The following is a 17,299-nucleotide window of genomic DNA, read 5'->3' as shown; positions in this document are numbered from 1 at the left end:
CTTCTGCTGATTAACCTTTTTTGATAGTGTGGCCTGGGAGTTTCTTCTCTACTTTAACTAACAGTACTGAAATTTAATTCCATCAGGTGTTGATGTAAGGATTGTCTTGGTGAGGATGATGTTTTAAGGCCAAGCAGTCCATCCGACTAGCTCAGGAGGGAAGCTGCGGGACTTCTCTCAGGCAGCCGTCTTCAGGCAGGGAGCAGGCGGCCTTAGGCCATCTGCTCTTGATGTTGACTCCCTCTGGCGTAAGTTGATATTACACTTCCCTCCTGTTTTCCAGCCTACGAAATGGGGCTGACATCTGTTCCTTTCTTTCCTGGGTATTTGTGAGAGTAACAAGAGATTGTATCTCCAAAGATGTTTGGAATAACTTCACAGAGACAGTATTTTAAATAGATATAAAAGTCAGAAAAAAATCCGATAAATATGTAATGATACAAAAATTCAGAGAACTGATAGCTATGGTAACATCGGGACCATCTGTGTGCACTGGCTGGCCTTGGACTCCTGTGCCCTCCTTTCCCCTGAGTGGTGGCCAGGCCCTGTTGGGGGAAGTCAGGAGTCTGATGGTTAATTCCCCCAGTGCTGGTCAGGCCCCATGTTGGGGGAAGAGAGTCGGGAGTCTGATGGTTAATTCTCCCAGCACTGGCCAGGCCTCATGTTAGGGGAGGAGAGTCAGGAGTCTGATAGTTAATTCCCCCAGCTCTGGCCAGGCCCCGTGTTGGGGGAAGAGAGTTGGGAGTCTGATGGTTAATTCCCCCAGTGCTGGTCAGGCCCCGTGTTGGGGGAAGAGAGTCGGGAGTGTCCCCGCTTCTCCAGGCTGGCTCCTGGAGGCAGCACCAGTAGGACAGAGGCAAGGACTGGCTTCTGTCTAATTGGTGTGACCCACATTGTGTCAAATAAACAACTCAAAGTTTTTTGTGTGACTCTATAGGAAAGAAAATTAGTGGTCATTAGAAATACTTTTAGTAACAAATGATGTGCCTTGTATGTCAAGTATACGAAGAAAATAAGATAATACCTAATCATTCTGTCATACAAACAATTTAAATGTGCTGGGCTTATAGGTAGACTTCCCTTTTTAAATTGAGAACAGAGAGCTTTGCTTTCAGTGCTTAATTTTCAGAAATATAAAGAAGCTGGCAAACTGTTTTTCACAGTTTTCAGCAATGGAGTCTTGATTTTGACTTAGCTGTTGATTTTCTGTCTCCAAGTGTCATTTCCTGTGTTTTATCTGGTAATTTGACATGGTGAGGTGTGAAATAGAGTCTTCTTATTAGGTTTAAATATGTGATATGCTTTTGCTGTAAACATAAAAGGGATTCGTTCTAACGTGAATTACTAACATGCTCTTAATCAGGTGACTGATTGTGTGCCTCTGTTATCCCTTACAGAAACTCCATCAAGATTCAACTATTACGTTTCATAGGACAGAGATCTCAGTTTGAGATTTTTATCATCAGCTTACACTTGCAGAGTGGTCTGTAGTTCTGAAAGTTGTTCACATACGCTGACTCTAAATGATTCCCGAAGACATGGCCTCATTGCACCAATGGGAACTGAGGCTCCGAGGGGTTAGGTTAGTGACTGCCAGAGTCACAGCTAGCACAGCCGAGCCAGCCTCCCGGGGATGTGACTGGAGAAAGTGCGGGTGAAGCTGGGAGCAAGGGTGACAGCGCCTGACTGGGCAGTGGCCCCTGCAGCCTGTGGATCATGGCAGAGCACTTACTCGAACCTTGGCTGCACAGCAGAGTCCTCTGGGGTGCCCAGGGCTCAAGGTAGCCCAGTCTTCTTCCAATCCTGGTGCCCTCCAGCCCTCGGTGGCCTCCCCTCCTCCTGCACCCCCAACACACTCATCTTCAGTGGGGCATCCTCTCTGGAGGGCTCTGGGCAGCGGTCTGCTGCTCTTCCCCCACTCAGGCGGCAGGGCAAGTCCCTGGGAGGCGTGAACCTCAGGGAGGCACAGCTGTGGCGCTGCTGCTCCTGGTGTGGACAGCTCACCTGTTCTGGGGCTTTGGCCTTCGGGGGCTTATAGCTAGCAGCTCAGGCTGGCCAGGCCCCCAGAGGAAGTAACTTCAACTTGTCAGACCCCTTGGTAAGGGGGATCCCTGGTAAGGCTTGCCTCACCTCCCGACTCTCCCCTAAAAGGGCCAGCGTGGCTGCTGCTGGCTGTTCATTTTGATTCCCAGCTGTGTTCATCACAACAGGCCAAGGCACCCAGTGGCCAACAGGGTCCCCACCCACAGCTCTGCCGATTATTCAGACCCAGAGCTGTACCCCTGCTCTCCTGGGGGCCTGTAGCCACAGGGGATCATCCCTTAGTTTCACAACTCCCTCCATTGACTCAGTCCCCTACACCCGGACCCGGAATCTAGGTGCGCAGCCTCAGAAACAGGAGTTAATTTTAGAAGCAAATGTGATCTATTTAATCTGTTAGGAGGTGCTACCGTGCTCCCATTCCAGCTGCCCTGCGGTGACCCAGCGGCACTTCATCCGCTCACTCGTCAGATGCCTGAGAGGGTCTGTGAGGCCGGGTCATGAGGCGGCTGGGAGGGGACAGGGAGCATGCATCCTGGTGTTTGTCACGGCTGTGGTCTTGCTGAAGAGGCGGGGGTCAGTGACAATGGAGAACAGGCACCTCGAAGTGCTGGAGCCAGGGCACGACCCAGACTTCAGAGTAGCAGCTCAGAGTCTGAAACAGAGAAGGGCACACCTGAGAGCTCAGACTTCCCCTGCGGGGAGCCCTCTGCTCGTGGAGGGGTGTTCCTCATGGAGGAGCTCTTCTCCTGCCCCTATTTTTCATTTTGAAAAATTTCAAACCCACAGAAAACTTGAAAGAATGATTTAAGATGTGCTTTTCACCTCTATAATTGCTAAATGTTGCTATGTTCCCGTTCTCTTGCTCTCTCTGCAGAGATATGCTATATATGATATATATATGATATATATCATATGTATGTGTATTATATATAGATATATATTGTATGTATACGATATATATGATATATATCATATGTATGTATACGATGTATGATATATATCATATGTATGTATACGATATATATGATATATATCATATGTATGTATACGATATATATGATATATATCGTATGTATACGATATATATGATATATATCATATGTATGTATACGATATATATGATATATATCATATGTATGTATACGATATATATGATATATATCATATGTATGTATACGATATATGATATATATCATATGTATGTATACGACATATGATATATATCATATGTATGTATATGACATATATATGATATATATCATATGTATATGACATATATATGATATATATCATATGTATGTATATGATATATATGATATATATCATATGTATGTATATGATGTATATGATATATATGTATGTATATGATATATATGATATATATGCATGTATATGATATATATATGATATATATACGATATATATCATGCATGTATATGATATATATATGATATATATCATATGTATGTATATGATATATATATGATATATATCATATGTATGTATATGATATATATGATATATATCATATGTATGTATATGATATATATATAATTTCTGGATTGTTTGAAAGCTTTTCTTACTCTAACCCTCTCCACCTGCACCCCAGGACGCTCTTCCAGAGCTGTGTCTCCACCTCTGGGACGGGAGGATGTTGTCTGAGGAGCTCCTGGCACAGGCTGTACCTCCTGTTCTCCCGGATCCTTGGTCGTGCGGGAGTCTGGGAGGCCTGGCTTCCTCAGGGGTGAGGTTTGGGGCGCTGCGTTAGAGACGTGGTGACAGGGTGTTTTTCACAGCCCTGGGAGGGAGTGGGCTAGGGAAGAGAGGGCGCATCTGAGAGAAGGGCCTGCTGCTTTACCCGCTTCAAGGTGTGGTTGGTTTGGAAGTCACAGTCGTCCAGACGCGGGTGCTGGTTTTTCTTGCAGGTAGTTCTGCCAATTTCCACCTCTAGCATATATTTCAGGCCTTTCACTATCTGGAGGGAGCAAAGGGACTGGGTTACTGAGCACAGGGAAGGGAGGGCAGGCTCCTCCACTAGGAAGCGGGGCCTCAAGACAGTGGTGCAGGTGCCCACCGAGGAGAAGGGAAGTGGGCCAGCATCTTGGGGCAATGCTTCGGGCTTTCGGCAGAGCCTGCAGACCCCTCCCACTCCCCTCCCTGCCCCGTGCTGGGTTTGTGCCCCTTCCTGAGACAGATGTCTCCTTTCTGCCCAGAGCTCGGCACTCAGGAGGGATGTCACACTAGGTGTCCTGCATGCCCTGCTGGGCCCGCCCTGCAGCCCTCACTCCAGCCCCATGATGGCTATTTCTTGTGGCCTCTGTGTCAGGCCTGGGGTCTGCGGGCTTCCCCTCCCCATTCCTGGGGTCGGGAGTTTTGAGTTTCTGGACAGCCCTTCTCCACTTGGATATGGCAGCCGCCTTGTTCATTCTCATTCGTGGTCTTAGAGGAGTTGAAGAAAAATTCCTCAGGTTTTAGTCTCAGCTTTAGGGGAATTATGTTGTCCCCAATATCGCCAAGCTAGAGAGGGACAACCTCCAAGTCCCCCCTCAGAGAACCCTAAGGACTCAGACCCAGGTCATCCCGCTGGCCTCCCCGGAGAAGGAGGGAGGGCCTGCATCACCCAAGGAAGATCCCCTGTCCCTGAGGCCAGGCTGCGGAGCGAGGACCCTGGCTACACATCACATTGCCTTCTGTAGCACGCTTCTCATATGAAAACATGCTGCCCTTCACAAGTTTGCAATTGTCAAAAATAATTAGGTTATAAAAATCACCCCGCCCTGTGACCCAGCATAACCATGAACACTGTGAAGACTGCCTTGGACAGGGCTGCTTCTCTCCCTTACAGGCACCAGCACACGGTGGTGGGTGTCATCCGTAGCCTGCATCCCACATTAGCAAGTGGATGTTCTCAGGACACAGATGAGGGTCCTCTAGGAGGGAGGGTGCTGAGCGGGCGCAGTAGGAATGAGTCAGGGAAAGGGCAGTGGCTTGGGCAGAGCTCTGGGACTCTGGGACGTGAGTGAGCACTCCAGGGGGAAAGTGGCAAGGACACCTCTGGGCTGCAGGGCATGTGAGGGGTGAGGCCGGGTGAGGACCCTGGTCCCAGCAGGGGCAGCTCCTCGGACAGCGGCTTTCTCCCCCGTCAGCCTTGGCGCCCGCCTCAGGAGCCCCATTAGGGCCCTGGCGCCTCCTTACCCCATGCCTAGTAGGCTCTGGGCCAGGGGCCTGGTAACCGCCCGGGAGCCGTGTGCTTTGTGTAACCTTTGTGCTTGGCCCTGGGGGATGCTGGCCTCAGCTGCTGCTGTCCACTCCCACCCCATATGCATCTGCTTTCTGGTCAGAGCTCTGCACTCAGGAGGGACTTCACATTAGATCCGCCCTGCTCTCCTAGGTGTTGCGTTGTAGCAGCTCAGCTTCCTAGGGGTGTCTGTGACGTGTAACCAGAACCCAGACCGTTACCTGAACTAGGGCCCTTGTGATGCGGGACTCCTTGAACAAGAACATGTCGTTCGTGCAGTTGTTGAACTTTTCAACACTGTATCTGGCTGCTTGGAGGACTCCTGGGTCATTGGTCTTTATTGTTTTAGGAAATCCTGGCTTCACACGTGAGTTAAGGTCCTGGGAACAAGTATCTGAAAGAGACAAAGAACCAGACAAGAACACTGATGTTAGCGGGGCCTTCAGTCCAGGTGTCACGCCTCATGCCTCCGTGATGCTCAGTTCTCTGCTGGAGTGTGTCTCCTGGCCCCACCTACCCCTCACCTGCTCCCCCTCTCAGCTGCCCCTGTCTCCTGTCCCCGATTACCTGCCCCCACCCTACCCACCCCTCACCTGCCCCCTGTCACCTGCCCCCCTTCACCTGTCCCTCCTCACCTGCCCCCCTTGCCTGTCCACCCACCTGTCCTCCCTCACATGTTCTCTCTTACCTGCCCCCTCACCTGCCCCCCTCACTTGTCCTCTTTTACCTGCCCCCCTCACCTGTTCTCCCTCACCTGTCCCCCTCACCTGCACCCTCACCTGCTCCCTCACCTGCCCCCCCTCACCTGCTCCCCCCTCACCTGCCCCCCTCACCTGCCCCCTCACCTGCCCCCCTCACCTGCTCCCTCACCTGCCCCCTCACCTGCCCCGCTCACCTGCCCCCCTCACCTGCTCCCTCACCTGCCCCCTCACCTGCACCCCCCTCACCTGCCCCCCCACCTGCCCCCCCACTTGTCCTCTTTTACCTGCCCCCCCACCTGCCCCCCTCACCTGCTCCCTCACCTGCCCCCTCACCTGCCCCCCTCACCTGCTCCCTCACCTGCCCCCTCACCTGCCCCCCTCACCTGCACCCTCACCTGCCCCCCCTCACCTGCCTCCTCACCTGCCCCCTCACCTGCCCCCTTCACCTGCCCCATCACCTGCACCCTCACCTGCACCCCTCACCTGCACCCCCATCACCTGCACCCTCACCTGCACCCCCATCACCTGCCCCCTCACCTGCACCCCCATCACCTGCCCCCTCACCTGCCCCCCCACCTGCCCTCCTCACCTGCCTGCTCACCTGCCCCCCTCACCTGCCCCCTCACCTGCCCCCTCACCTGCCCCCCTCACCTGCACCCCCATCACCTGCCCCCTCACCTGCACCCCCATCACCTGCCCCCTCACCTGCACCCCCATCACCTGCCCCCTCACCTGCATCCCCATCACCTGCCCCCTCACCTGCCCCCCACCTGCCCCCATCACCTGCACCCCCATCACCTGCCCCCTCACCTGCCCCCCCACCTGCCCCCCTCACCTGCACCCCCATCACCTGCCCCCTCACCTGCACCCCCATCACCTGCCCCCTCACCTGCCCCCCACCTGCCCCCATCACCTGCACCCCCATCACCTGCCCCCTCACCTGCACCCTCACCTGCCCCCCTCACCTGCTCCCTCACCTGCCCCCCTCATCACCTGCCCCCCTCACCTGCCCCCCTCACCTGCTCCCTCACCTGCCCCCCTCATCACCTGCCCCCCTCACCTGCCCCCCTCACCTGCTCCCTCACCTGCACCCCTCACCTGCCCCCTCACCTGCCCCCCTCACCTGCCCCCCTCACCTGCACCCCCATCACCTGCACCCTCACCTGCACCCCCATCACCTGCCCCCTCACCTGCACCCCCATCACCTGCCCCCTCACCTGCACCCCCCTCACCTGCACCCCCATCACCAGCCCCCTCACCTGCACCCCCATCACCTGCCCCCTCACCTGCCCCCCCACCTGCCCCCCTCACCTGCACCCCCATCACCTGCCCCCTCACCTGCACCCCCATCACCTGCCCCCTCACCTGCCCCCCTCATCTGCACCCCCATCACCTGCCCCCTCACCTGCACCCTCACCTGCCCCCCTCACCTGCCCCCTCACCTGCCCCCCTCATCACCTGCCCCCCTCACCTGCCCCCCTCACCTGCTCCCTCACCTGCCCCCCTCATCACCTGCCCCCCTCACCTGCCCCATCACCTGCACCCTCACCTGCACCCCCATCACCTGCCCCCTCACCTGCACCCCCATCACCTGCCCCCTCACCTGCCCCCCTCACCTGCACCCCCATCACCTGCCCCCTCACCTGCCCCCCTCACCTGCACCCCCATCACCTGCCCCCTCACCTGCCCCCCTCACCCGCTCCCTCACCTGCCCCCCTCACCTGCACCCCCATCACCTGCACCCTCACCTGCCCCCTCATCACCTGCCCCCTCACCTGCCCCCCTCACCTGCCCCCTCACCTGCCCCCCTCACCTGCCCCCCTCACCTGCACCCCCATCACCTGCACCCTCACCTGCACCCCCATCACCTGCCCCCTCACCTGCACCCCCATCACCTGCACCCCCATCACCTGCCCCCTCACCTGCACCCCCATCACCTGCCCCCTCACCTGCCCCCCTCACCTGCACCCCCATCACCTGCCCCCTCACCTGCCCCCCTCACCTGCACCCCCATCACCTGCCCCCTCACCTGCCCCCCTCACCTGCTCCCTCACCTGCGCCCCTCACCTGCACCCCCATCACCTGCACCCTCACCTGCCCCCTCATCACCTGCCCCCTCATCACCTGCCCCCTCACCTGCCCCCCTCACCTGCCCCCTCACCTGCCCCCCTCACCTGCACCCCCATCACCTGCACCCTCACCTGCACCCCCATCACCTGCCCCCTCACCTGCACCCCCATCACCTGCCCCCTCACCTGCACCCCCATCACCTGCCCCCTCACCTGCCCCCCCACCTGCCCCCCTCACCTGCACCCCCATCACCTGCCCCCTCACCTGCACCCCCATCACCTGCCCCCTCACCTGCCCCCTCACCTGCACCCCCATCACCTGCCCCCTCACGTGCACCCTCACCTGCCCCCCTCACCTGCCCCCTCACCTGCCCCCCTCACCTGCACCCCCATCACCTGCCCCCTCACCTACACCCTCACCTGCCCCCCTCACCTGCTCCCTCACCTGCCCCCCTCACCTGCACCCCCATCACCTGCACCCTCACCTGCCCCCTCATCACCTGCCCCCTCACCTGCCCCCCTCACCTGCCCCCTCACCTGCCCCCCTCACCTGCTCCCTCACCTGCTCCCTCACCTGCACCCTCACCTGCTCCCTCACCTGCTCCCTCACCTGCTCCCCTCACCTGCACCCTCACCTGCTCCCTCACCTGCCCCATCACCTGCTCCCTCACCTGCCCCCTCACCTGTCCCCCCCGACACCCCTGCAGTGCATTTATTGCTCCATTTTCAGAGCGGAGGACCAAGTGCCAGGGGGTGCAATGAACCTGTCCCCCACTTTCAGAACCCAGGGTTATTTCCAACGTAAGTGTTAAAAGCGGAACATGTCCCACAGGTGAGATCCTCAGTACGGGATGTAGCCTTAGGATGTAGGGAAAGTCAACCCCAGCCTGGCCCTCTGGGCGGTGGATGGAGGTAGTGCCTCCTACCGGAAGGAGATGGCGCCGTCGTTGTCTCAAGGCTTTCTGCCCGCCTGGCTCTCAGGCTCAGGCCCAGCACCCAGGAGGGCACCCCTCCTGGCAGCCTGCAGCACGTGGTACCCCTGCACTGCCTCCTGACTTTCCGGGGACAGTCTTTTCACTCCTATGAGTGATAGTGCACTGTGTCCACAAGCTTCGTTGGGGTCGGGGAGGCCTGCCTTTCCTGTACCAGGGAGGGCTATATTTGGATAAAAGATGGGGAAGCAGCATCGGGGGCCTCCCCCACAGTCATGTCCCCTAGTATCTGTGCCTGAGGCTGCAGGACGCACGTCTTTGTGCCTGCTATGGACTGGATGGAAAGCTGGGCCCCAGGGTGTTGGGAGCAGGGTGATTGGGGAACGCGAGGGGACAGGCTTCATAGCTGGGCACGGCAGGGAGGCCTTGCCAGGACATCAGTGTCAACTCAGAGCGAGGTCCCCAGAGGAGGCCATTCCCACTGCTGCGTGAGGTCTGCAAGAGGCCTTTCCTGGGTCCTGGATGTCTGTGGGTGCAGACCAGACCCCACCAAGGGTAGACAGAATGATGAGGTTTCTGGTCACCACGTGGCACCCCCAGGCTGGGTGGTGCAGCACCGGGAGTGGGCAGAGAAGGCGTGGGACTGGAAGTTCTGTGGCCTTGGGATTGTCACCCCATCCTGGTGAAGAGTCTCCGTTGTGAAGGGAGGCCTCCTGGCAAATGGCTGTCCCGTGGTTAGTTCCGGGCCAGAAGGTGAGCTTCATGACTGGGCTTTGGATGACTGCGCCTGCCTCGTGCTTTAGCAGCCCAGGGAGCCTGGCCTTCCATCCCAAAAAAGCAGCGCAGTGCTGGTGCCCCACCCCATAGAGAATGCTGGCCACATGCTGGTCGTGTGTGCTGGTGGATAGCTGTGTCCTGTGCTGGCATGCCCTGGGACTGTCCTTCACAGTAATTAGTGTCACACACATCCCCCCTGAAACCGCTGCAGCCTTTGCTTAAGAAGACTTTAGGTGGCTCACGCCTGTAATCCCAGCACTTTGGGAGGCCGAGGCAGGCAGATCACGAGGTCAGGAGATCGAGACCATCCTGGCAAACACGGTGAAACCCAGTCTCTACCAAAAATACAAAAAATTATTTTGTATTTTTACAAATACAAAATATACCACTACGTGGTGTCAGGCACCTGTAAGTCCCAGCTACTTGGGGGGCTGAGGCAGGAGAATGGCGTGAACCTGGGAGGCGGAGCTTGCAGTGAGCCGAGATCACGCCACTGCACTCCCACCTGGCGAAAGAGCGAGACTCCATCTCAAAAAAAAAAAAAAAAAAAAAAAAGAAAAAAAGAAGAAGACTTTAGGCCTCTGAAGATGGAATAGAAACCGCTCTGTTCCTGAGCACCAGGGGCTAAGCTTGGCCATCTAGGGGAGGTCCTGCAACCTGCATTTCCCCAGGCTCTCAGGTGACTCTGACACTGGTGCTGGCAGTGAGGGGTCCCTTGGGACCTGCAGTGTTACCATCAGGAAGGAGGGGGCCCCAGTGCCAAAGGCAGCTCCTTCTGGTCCTTGTGCTTGTTGATGACAGGAAGTTGAATGTGGCTTTTAGTTACAACAAAAAACTGTTCTGGAAACCAGCCTGATTTCTGCTCATCACTGTCATCTGAACAGCAGAGAAAGAAAGAGACACGTGTGTGGAAGGGGTAGCATGTGTTCAGTGTATTTTTGCTATCAGAGATTAGCGGTTTTTTTTTTCTTTCTTTCCTCACATTACATTAATATGGCTGTCCATTGTTTTCTTTGTAAAAACTACATTTTATGGCTTTTTCTGACTATAAACTTACCTATTTTTGGTAGGAAATTTGAAAAATACAGAGGAGTATAACAAAAAATAATTATTCTTAATATCTTAAAGCTAACCACTATTAACTTTTTTTAAATAAAATGTATTTAGTTTTGCTTGAGATTATCAGAATTTTAAAAATGAAGTGAAACTCAGTTTATGCTGAACTTCAGATAAATTTCCCTTCCAAGCTCATGACGTTAGTTCCTAAAAGATTGTGGTAAAGTTACAAAAAGATTACAAAAAGATTATGAAAAATACGGAAATTGGTATATTTTTATTTAACTACATGTTTCCTAAAATGTAGGCTTCAAGTCAATAAACCTTTCACTGTCTTACAGTTGTCTAAACAGATATTAAAAGCTCAATTTTTAATTTAAAAATGTTTAAAAGTCAAACCTATTTTTAGGATGATTTGTTTAGAGAAATTAACAAGGAAATGTTGATCATTAAGAATTAACACCCCAAAGAGGCCAGTCATCTTCAGGGAAGAAAACAAGCGGCCCAGCAGGTGGTGAGTGAATGTAGCTCTTTGAGAGCCTCCGCTGGAGTCAAGGAACTGTGAGGAGGACCCCCCAGGGAGGGGGCTCTGGGTTTGCTCCGTGCAGCTGAAGGCGGGGAGCAGGAGAATGGGTGCTCTCCTCCTCTGCCTGCTCTGTCTGGAGGGCCCCGTGATGCTGTTTCTTCTCATACATGCCCATTCTGCAGGCGAGAAGACCAAGAGCTTGGAGTGCAGGGTGGGGGCTAAACCCAGGTGTGACTAATTCAAAACACCACTCTCACTTTTTCCTGATTCAAGAAGGACTGTTTGGCAGGTGCTAAGGGAGATGCAGGGTGGACTCTGAGACAGGCCCCACCCACAGTGGTGGGGAGGCAGAGCCGGCCTGGGGCACAGGACAGGACGCCAACCTGAGGGTAAAATGGGTGAGCAGAGGGGCGTGGGACGGGGGAGCAGCTGGAAGGTGGCTGAACTGACCTAGGGAAGGAGGGAGCTACATGCTGGGAAGAGTTAAGGAGACCCCGCTGGAGGCTGCTGCTGGGTGCAGAGGGTGATGGTGGTGATGGCCAGGATAACGTCAATGGAAAGAACCCATGGACCATCAGGCTTGCAAGAAGAAACAAAAGGTACATAAAATTCGTCTGTATAGAAAGAATGCCTGGGGCATCCAGGCCTGCTCGAGGGGAGTGGGGTACCTGCCATGTGCGAGGCTCGCGCCGGGAGCCTGCCGGGGCCGCCTGACCCCAGCCCACCGCTGCTTCTAATGCGGGGTGGGAGGGGAGGTGGGCCATGCCTGAGACAGGTAGGGAGCTTCCAGACGTAGAAGCTGGAGATGGGGCAGGGGTGGGCAGGGCCTGATGATACCGGGTGCTGAGCAGGCCCCAGGACACATGGTCACAGGAAGGCGAATGAAACTGTCCCTGCAGGTTGGCAAGAATTGCATGCCAGGTTCTGGACAGAAAGATACTCATAATTAAGCTTGAATCAGGCTGCTGTCTGGCCCAAGATGTTTTTCAGATCCCAATTCCAGCAACCAGTTTGGAAACCCCCCACGGGGAACAGGATCATCATGAAAATACAGCTTGTTCCTCTCCCTGTGCTGTGACATCACGCTGCCCCTTCCAGCTATCGAGCTCCACACTTCGGCCACTCCAGAACCCTTAAAAACCCGGGCCCCAGCCTCCTTGGGGAGATGGATTTCGGTTTCCTCCATCTCCTTGTCCGGTGACCCTGCGATCACCCTGCTTTTCTGCTGCAGCCCCGTGTTTCTGAGCATTGACTGGCTGTGTGCATGGGGCACAGACCTGTTGGGGCGCCCGAGGACCAGTGTGCACTGGGGTGCAGATGTGAAGCTGCCGGGCCGGGGGAGTTGCCAGGGCTTCTGCCCAAGGCAGTAGGGAGCTGCAGCTTCTGACAGCTGCTGGGCATGCCCTGGGCAGGGTACGTTCCTGTCGTCACAGCATTGGGCCGGTGGTAGAGCTGGCACTAAGCTGATCTGAGAAGAGAGAAAACATGGGCAGGGATTGCTGTGGTGGCACCAGGCAGACCCTTCCCACCTGCCTTTAATAGGAGAATGGGTGGGCACAGCAGGGGCTGGCATTGCCCACCGCCTCCCTCTTTCAGGAGTGTTCTAGGTGTGGCCAGGAGGTTGGGAAGCCCCTGCCTGTGAAACCATCCCTGAGATGGGGACCTGGGTGCCGAGAGCTGGATGCAGACGGTCCCTGCTGGTGTCCCTCCTTGTGTCACCTGAGGGGGTGCCCTTTCCATGGGCCAGTACTGAGCTGGGTGGGGAGACCCTTTGAGAGGGGCTCCATCGGCCCCCATCACCCAGAGCATAAGGTCTGCATGGCTGTGCCTGAGCACTGGGGTGTTGAGCGGGTGCAGGTCCAGCTTAGAGGTGCTGGTGTTCACTCCGCCCACCTGGAGACGCTTCACCCCAAGCCCTCTCATGTGACACCATCAAACTTCAGAGAGCCTGGGTCCTTCAGAGAACTGGGCCACACCCGCCCGCTGTGCTCTTGGGTCTCTGCCTGATGGCTAATGATGGAGCCTATCTTTTGAGGGCACACACATGCCCCTGGCACAGACAGGACACTGAGCTCTCCCAGGATCAGTCCCGACCTTAACCCACTGGGACACACCCGGAGTTTGAATTCCAGCTCTGCCTTTCACTGGCTGTATGATCTCAGGCAAGCTGCCTAACCTCTCTGAGCCTCCGTATCCTCACCTGTAAAATGAGGATGCTGACGACAGTGAGAATATGTGAGGCAACATACACGAAGCACTTGTCAATAAATGATGTGCAATACTGTAATCATTATCAATATATCAAAATGCACATGGCCACAGCAGGGGTCTCAGGGCAAATGAATGCCCCCATTGGGAAAAACAAATCTTGTCACGTACAGGGTGGCTCAGCCTGTGGCAGTTCCCAGTGCTCCCCAGGAGGCAGGAGGTCCCCGGGCTGCAAGTGGTCTCTCTGCTACTGGGAAGTAAGGACTGACATCACCTTGCAGAGGGAAGGTGAAGTGGCTCCCTGACCCCAGGGCCTCTGTCCAGGCAGCTGGGCCGTTGCAGCTAGAGTGGAGGGGGCAGAGGATGACATGGCACCTGGCAGAGCTTCCCAGAAGAGATGCCCATCAGATTGAGAAAGAAACAGCCCTTTTCAAAAGGGTGGCGGAAGCCAGTGTGGCAATTTCCTAGGTTCTGAAAGCCTCAGGGAGGAGAGGTGCCCTGAGGGACTCAGCGCTGCGGTCTGTGCAGTTCAGTGCGTGGGTGTGGAAAGAGGCCAGATGATCAGATGGCACCACCCTTGGGGTCCCTGTTGCTTCCCCGCCCCCTAGCCCCCTCAGTCATGAGGAAGGCTCTGTAATTTATTCTCAGAGGAGGCAGTGGAGGGGCTGTAGGAGTTGTGGGGTGGGGGCAGGACGCATGCTTGTGTCTGGGGCCCAGGTTCCCATCTCTTTTTGCCGCTAGACTGGGGGCCTCCCAGCACCCTCCCTGTACAACCGAAGACTGAAGGTCCTTGCCGGAAGCACCAGAAATGATCACAGCGCCTGGGCAGGGTGCTGGGGGCTGTCACCAGCACAGCAGCCGAAGGGCCTGCACTAGACAGAGCAGGGGTCTGAGGCCAGCGGAGAGCACCCCACGCCCCATGTGCCTCCATGCCTGTGCCTTCCCTGAGCCACCTCTGTTCAGCCTCCCCAGGGCCGGAGATGGGGTGCAGTTATCTTCCCGTTTCATGGATAGTAGGACTGAGGCTGAGGGCCCGCTCTGTGTGTGTGGACGTGGGCTCTGGAGCTTCTGTCTGGGGTTTGGTGGCCAACAGCAGGTCTGCTGGGAATGGAGGGAAAGGCTTGGTGCAGCATTACATACCAGCGACGGGCCGGGAACACCGCCCAGGAAAGTGACGTTGCCAGCTGCCCAGCACATCGGCTCCCACGCCACCCTGCTATAGTCCCTAGCCTGCTCCGTGAGATGAGCAGAGCTCTGAAACCCCTCAGCAGTCAGTAGGTTTAATTAGATCGCAGGACACGCTAGGACAGCCGACTCCATGTCCCCTCCAGGAGAGCCTTTTCTGAGGTGTGAGAAGGAGCCACTTCTCTGAGGTGAACTTGCCTGTCTTCCCTGCTTCCCCCTTGGAACTTGGAGACATGAAGGGGCAGGGCACAGGATGGCAGCAGGCAGGTGGCACTGCATCAGGACAGGGCCAGGAGGAGAGGGCCCTGTGAGGCTGGGAAGCAGGTGGAGGGCTACACGTGTGAGCTAAGAAGAAGGCTCCCAAGCTGGGAGGCAGGGCCGGGTATGCTGTCCCCAGCCTTCTGCTGGCCATGGGTCAGCTCCATGTTCGCTGAGCACTACCCAGAGCTGGCGGCAGTGGCATGTTCCCATCAGTGAGAGCAGAAGCTGCCCCCGGCCCCTCCTCCAGCCTGCCCTGTCCCCTTGGCCGCTCAGTCGCAGCACCCGCCCTAGGCCAAGCCTGGGAGCTCGACACAGTGTCCCCCAGCATCACTGAGTCCTCAGTATCCTGACTTACCAGGAGGAAGTGAGAACCCTCCAAGAACCCCTTGGGTGCTCTGGAGCCGTCCTCTTGTCAGTGGTCCTGCTGCACAGCCCCCACCTGGGGCCCTTTGGCCAGGCTCCAGCCCCCTTCTGCCCCTGTCTGCTGAGTGGGGGTCGTATGACTTGAGCGGGTCACCTCAGCCCTCTGGTGCCAGCTTCCTGGTTGGTTAAATGAGGTGGGGGCCTCCCAAGTCCCCATCAGTATCCTGGTCTGATTCCTGTGCCAGGGAGGGCATGGCCCAGTTCCCGCTGGGGGAGGGCAGGTTGTCCCTGGCTGTGTGACTTGGGCAAATCACCTAGCCTGGCTGTGCCTCAGTTTCCCAGTGCACAGGCAGTGGCTGTTTCTTCCCTGTCCCCCATCCCCCTGAGTGCTGACCCTCAGGGAGTGGATTTCCGGAAGGGTGAAAGAGTCTGATCGTTAGGGTCCCTGGGGCCAAGTCACAGGGCAACAGCCAGCGGGAAGGAAGGACAAGCCATCAGATAGAAGCGGCTAACCACAGGCATGTGGCTGCTCTGTCGCCTCCGTCCCGCAGAGGGGCTGCGGGAGACCTGCCTTGCTTAGACCTTTCTCAGACCTCTGTGAAGAGCCAGAGAATAGAAGACGCTTCCCTTGCCCCAGCCTTCTGGGGCAGCCCCCAAACCCTTCATCCCTGTAGCCTGCTACCCCCAAAGGTAGCTGCAGCCGGATGGAGCCCCTTGCCCCTCTCACCACTCCCAGTACTTCTCACCACTGCATGGTCCTGTGGGGGCTCCAAGCCAGGAAAAGTGCCCTGGGGAAGACCCAAGGCACCGGCGGCCAATCTCAGGGAGAGAGCCCCGGGGAGTGGCCAGGGGAGAACGCCACTTACCTGGGGAAGGGCCCCCAGTGGTGCTCAAGACCAGGCAGCAGAAGGCCAGCAGAGTTCCAGCCGCTCGCATGGCTGCCCGGGTGGGGACGGTGTGGGGCAGTGGGGGATGGCTGTGCAGTGCCTTCTCAGGCAGCACGGGGCAGTTGGAGGCAGTGGTTGGTGCCTGTGCCGAGCCTTCCTGGGTAGATGACGCAGGGCAGTTGGGGGCAGTGGTCACTGCCCGTGCCAATCCTTCTCAGGCAGCACGGGGTAGTGCTGGGCAGTGGTTTGTGCCTGTGCTGAGCCTTCTCGGGCAGCACGGAGCAGTGGGCTGTCCCAGCCCAGGGGCAGGTGCTGGGGCCACAGCATGGAACCCCACCCTGCAAACCACTGTGGGACAGGGGCAGGGGCGGGGCTAGGGGGCTGCCTGCGTGGTGCTGGGGAGGGGAGTGTTTTGCTGCTGAATCATTTTGGCCAGAAGCTCTTCACCTTCAGATCTATCAGCCACAAAGCAACCGCTTCCTTTATAAAAGTTTCCGAGCAGCCGTCATTTGCTGGGGGAGGAGGAAGAGACATGAGACCCATGAGCAAATCCTGGTGCAATGTTCTACCCCTGAGCCACACACGAAAGAGATGTTGCATGAAAAACATTAGCAGGAATTTTCAAAAGCAAAATCACTTGATTTTCTTTTTTCTTTTAATTACTTAAGTTCTGGGATACATGTGCAGAACATGCAGGTTTGTTACATAGGTATACACGTGCCATGGTGGTTTGCTGCACCCATCAACCCATCATCTACATTAGGTATTTCTCCAAATGCTATCCCTCCCCTGGCCCCCGATTCCCAGATAGTCCTTGGTGTGTGATGTTCCCCTCCCTGTGTCCATGTGTTCTCATTGTTCAACTCCCACCTGTGAATAAGAACATGTGGTGTTTGATTTTCTGTTCTTGTGTTAGTTTGCTGAGAATGATGGTTTCCAGCTTCATCCATGTCCCTGCAAAGGACATGAACCCATCTTTTTTATGGCTGCATAGTATTCCATGGTGTATATGTGCCACATTTTCTTTATCCAGTCTACCATTGATGGGCATTT

The 17,299-nt window shown here is 56.0% G+C and overlaps 1 protein-coding gene across 1 annotated transcript; it reads right to left on the bottom strand.

Annotated features, from left to right (window-relative positions):
- Positions 1 to 2,397: 2,397 nt before the first annotated feature.
- On the bottom strand, positions 2,398 to 16,577 carry CST7 (cystatin F). The gene is made up of 4 exons (XM_054468190.2): positions 16,226 to 16,577; positions 5,503 to 5,675; positions 3,902 to 4,018; positions 2,398 to 2,695 (listed from the first exon to the last, which is right to left on the bottom strand). Exons 1-4 carry the CDS (start codon positions 16,293 to 16,295, stop codon positions 2,618 to 2,620), a joined length of 438 nt encoding a protein of 145 aa, XP_054324165.1. The 5' UTR covers positions 16,296 to 16,577; the 3' UTR covers positions 2,398 to 2,617.
- Between the last annotated feature and the right edge of the window lie 722 nt (positions 16,578 to 17,299).

Source organism: Pongo pygmaeus, chromosome 21 (assembly GCF_028885625.2).
Source record: "Pongo pygmaeus isolate AG05252 chromosome 21, NHGRI_mPonPyg2-v2.0_pri, whole genome shotgun sequence".
Classification (NCBI taxonomy): domain Eukaryota; kingdom Metazoa; phylum Chordata; class Mammalia; order Primates; family Hominidae; genus Pongo; species Pongo pygmaeus.
This window is presented reverse-complemented; position numbering and strand designations above follow the sequence as displayed.

Coding starts and splice junctions, on each gene's coding strand:
- CST7 (XM_054468190.2), bottom strand. CDS start 16,295: ATGCGAGCGGCTGGAACTCTGCTGGCCTTCTGCTGCCTGGTCTTGAGC. Junction 5,676..16,225: donor CACTGGGGGCCCTTCCCCAG/GTAAGTGGCGTT, acceptor TGTCTCTTTCAG/ATACTTGTTCCCAGGACCTT. Junction 2,696..3,901: donor CCAACCACACCTTGAAGCGG/GTAAAGCAGCAG, acceptor TCTCTGTTTCAG/ACTCTGAGCTGCTACTCTGA.